Source organism: Phycodurus eques, chromosome 15 (assembly GCF_024500275.1).
Source record: "Phycodurus eques isolate BA_2022a chromosome 15, UOR_Pequ_1.1, whole genome shotgun sequence".
NCBI lineage: Eukaryota > Metazoa > Chordata > Actinopteri > Syngnathiformes > Syngnathidae > Phycodurus > Phycodurus eques.
The window spans coordinates 9,086,378-9,090,507 of NC_084539.1; the positions used below are offsets into that span (position 1 = coordinate 9,086,378).

The 4,130-nt window shown below is 48.4% G+C and overlaps 1 protein-coding gene across 1 annotated transcript; it reads right to left on the minus strand.

The window, feature by feature from the left end:
• Positions 1-864: 864 nt before the first annotated feature.
• On the minus strand, positions 865-2,349 carry LOC133413912 (sphingosine 1-phosphate receptor 3). Its single transcript, XM_061698841.1, has 2 exons — positions 2,210-2,349; positions 865-2,057 (listed from the first exon to the last, which is right to left on the minus strand). Exons 1-2 carry the CDS (start codon positions 2,265-2,267, stop codon positions 865-867), a joined length of 1,251 nt encoding a protein of 416 aa, XP_061554825.1. The 5' UTR covers positions 2,268-2,349.
• Positions 2,350-4,130: the final 1,781 nt, after the last annotated feature.

Consider the following 4,130-nt stretch of genomic DNA (forward strand, 5'->3'; position numbering starts at 1 on the left):
CGATGTGTACGTTTACGCTACAGTCACTCCCGACTCGTGTCTGATTTTTTATATTAACATTATACTGTATGTTCCGGGCCTGGTTTGGATCTGACCGTCATCAGATTCTATGGGTTTTATTCTTCCCACGTTTTAATGATTTGCAATGACAAAGTACAGTCGATGTTTTGACACTTAAGTCACACCAGATTCATGTCTGGGTGATCCAGACCTGCTTCTTATCCGAGGTTATCTGATTGTTTGTTTTTCTTTTTCTTTCCACTCTTTGATGACTTGCAATAATAGGCTATATCTGATATGTTTACACTGCAGTCACTTTCAATTCAGAACTGATTTCTATCTTCCGCCCCCTGATTCGTATGATTCGGAACGGTTTCACGGTGATTGGGTTCCAAATGCTTTACGTGCGCTTTTCCCCTTACTTTTCCAAGACTCGCAATGACCGGATATATCTGATCAATCCCCTTTCCGCTGCAGTCATATTGACGTTTCATACCTGGTTTTATCCACAAAGACTAAGGCCCGATTTGGATCCTATGTTATCCGATGTTCTGTCTGATCTGATTGCATGCATCCCCCCCCTACGTTTTGATGACTTGCAATGACAAGTTAGGTTATATCAGTCAGGTTAGATCTATATCAGTCCATTTACACAGCAGCCACTTTTCTGGAACTCAATCTGAATGCGCCAGAACCAGTTCTGGACTTAGAAAAGGGCCAGTTCCCAATGGTCCCAGTTCTTATCTCAATTTGGACAGGCTGTGACTCACAGTCGTGTCGTCTTTCAAGGAATTGTATGTTGTAGTCGCTCGATGTGAGTCAAATCTGGGTCCGGCGCTGTGAGGACCGCCCTGGTCTTGCCTCTCATTCGGTCCCGTCGCTCTGCAGGAAGTTCTCAGCATCGGCACCGCTCCGCCCCGCAACCACTGACACCTTCCCGAGTCCGGAGTCGGCCTCGACATCGGGCCCCGCCTGCCTGCTGCCCTGCTGGTTGTGGTTGTTCTGGCTGCTCCAAGACTTGCTCCGGCTGCGACTGGCCTCCAGACACCGCCTGTTCCCGCTGCCCGCTGCCGACGCTTTGCCCCGGTAGCAAAGACAGCACGCCAAGCCCAGGAAGGCCCGTCTCATCTCGCGGCTGGCCAGCGTGTATATGACAGGGTTCATGGCCGAGTTGAGCACGGCCAACCCGATGAACCAGTCGGCCTTGTAAAGGACGGGGCAGCAGCGGCGCTGCTCGCACGCCACGTCCACCAGGAGCAGCACGAAGATGGGCGTCCAGCAGGCGATGAAGATGCCCACCACGATGATGACGGTGCGCAGCAGGGACAAGGCGTGCTCCGAGTTGCTGTTCTTGCTCACCTTGCGGCTGCTGGACTTGACCAGGACGTAGATGCGGGCGTACAGCACCGACATGGCCAGGAGCAGCGCCATGAAGACTGTGATGCAGAAGGCCACGTACTTCTTGGAGTACAACGGCAGCACGGTGGAGCAGTCGGAGAGGTCGCCCAGGCAGTTCCATCCCAGGATGGGAAGTGCCCCGAAGGAGATGGCGACTAACCAGCACATGCCGATGAGGAGGAAGACCCTGTAGTTCTTGTTGGCGTCGTATGGCCTCATTTTGATCATGGTCAGGTGGCGCTCGATGGCGATGGCCAGGAGGCTGAAGATGGAAGCGCCCAGTGCAACAAACATGCTGCCTTCGCGCATGAACCAAAGAGCGGGCGACAGGTGCAGGGTCCTGTCGCCGGATAGGAGCAGGTTGACCAGGTAGGCCACGCCGGCCAGCATGTCGCACACCGCCAGGTTGCCGATGAAGAAGTACATGCGGTTGTGGAAGCGGTGGTTCCGCCAGATGGCCACTAGCACCGTCAGGTTCTCCAGCACGATGAAGCCGCACACCACCAGGAACACGAGGGTCTTAGTGTCTGGGGTGCCCGTTCCGGCACCGGCGCCCACGCTGGGCCGGTGGTCCAGCTTGCCCGTGTAGTTATAGTGCAGGTAGATGTGAGGATCGATCATTTTGGAGTCAGAGGAGTTCCGCGGTCTGCTGCTGGTTCCTCTGTGGGGAGGACACGCCAGGAGAAGTGATGCTTCCACTCAAATGCATTTGTCCACTTCCTGTTTGCTCAATGCGTACAGAAAGCTTTGAAGGTTTGGCATATGGCCGCAGAGGAGTGTCAATGAAAAACACAGAAGTAGTCGAGTGGACTTACCAGAAGGACTTTTGAGGCTTCAGTCGATCCAGCTATGAAGTGCAAACATGTCATTGAGTTTTAGTTCCGCTTGGATTCCTGCAAGTCAAAAGTCCTCGTAGACAAACTTCCCTGAGCCCTTCTCGCTCCGCGCGGCGCACACCATCATCAGCCTTGTTTTTTTTTCCTCCTCCAAACTCGAGCGTTGACGTCGGCGGGCTGGAAGTCACAGCCCTTCTTCCCTCGGCCCTCCCTTCCTCATCCCCCCACTTCTCTCCTCCCTCCTCCTTTTAAGCCAGCAGTGCATATATATTCAGGTTTGTTTTCATTCATCTTGTATATACAATTTATTCTCACACTAGCTACCATCTATTGCATGTTCTTTTATGCAATATATAACATTTTCTGTTAATGCATGGATCGTCCATCCAACTACGGAATCGACGCATCTGCCCATCCATCTATTCAGGTGTCACATATCCATCGCTCATCCCTCATTCATTATTCATCCATTCATTCATCCACATGTACCCCAAGTGCCCATTAGTCGTTATCCATCCACCAACTTAATCCATTCGCTGCTCCGTCAGTATTTTTAGTTAGCATCCATCCATTAACTACTACGTATCTTCCAATCACATCTCTGTGCATCCATCCATCATTTTCGATCATCCATCCATTACATATTATCATCCAACTGCAGATCTCTCTGTCCATCAAGTCTAAATTCCACCATACGTGCATCATTACCGCTTCATAATCAATTCGTCGTGACCTATTTTTTTTACCTATGCATGTATCATCCATCCATTGCCAGTTTTTCATCATTCAATCATTACCTATTCATCATCTAACCACAGCTCCATCCATCCATCCATCATTGCCTACCCACAATCCATCCATCCTTACTAATTTGTTATCTCAAATTATTGCTGATTTGTCATCATCCATTCATTAATCATTTTTACTCATCTGTTTACTCATCATTTTGTAATCACCCATCATTACCACTTAATCATCATCTATTGTTCCACTCAATTACCAGTTGTTTCTTCGCCATCAAACATTCATCATACCCCAAGCCATCCGTCCATCACCCATTCATGACTTATCATTTATCGTCCATCATTACCTACTATTTATCATAAATCCTACCAGCCACCTATCCACCCATCCGTCCATCTATCATCATTGAACTACACAGTCGTCCATCCATCTTTTTCAATCCGTCCATCCTGCGGAGGGTCAAGAGGCAGTCGGGACAAACAAACACAAGGAGCTCATACACGAGTTGAAGTAAGATGAGTGACCATCAAACATAAATTAGCAACGGAAGGTTAAATCGAAGCTGTCCACCCATGAGCCTTAATGTGTGTAACAATACTCCAATGATGGTTGTTTAACTGTATTTTAAGATTGCGTGACACTTTCTTTTTGTTCTGTCGCCGCAGTTGTTTCTTCACGATTGGATGGACGGTCCTCTGGCCAACAAGAAGAGGTACCAACATATTGATTTTTTTACTTTTTCTCTGTGCTCCACAATGTTATTTTTGTTTATTTTTTGCTTGGGATGATCTGTAACAAAGATGACCTCCTAGTCACACGCCTACTGCCATCATAGCGTCCTACAAGGGGAGACATTTTGAGAAAAGGGAGTGTAGGGATGAGCTCGTCCTTTGTTTCCGGTCCTCCTGTTCTGACCTCATGTCCAGGAAGGATGGGAAGGACCACAGTTGATGATGATAAATATGATTAGGATTATGTGATGTAGAGAGAAGCAACAATTGAAAATAGTCATTCATTTTAAATCAAATCCAGAAATTTAAAACAACCATCTAAAGGACTTAAAAAAAAATACAAAATGGACACCCGCACGCGCACACACGCACACGCACGCACACACGCACACACACACACACACACACACACACACACACA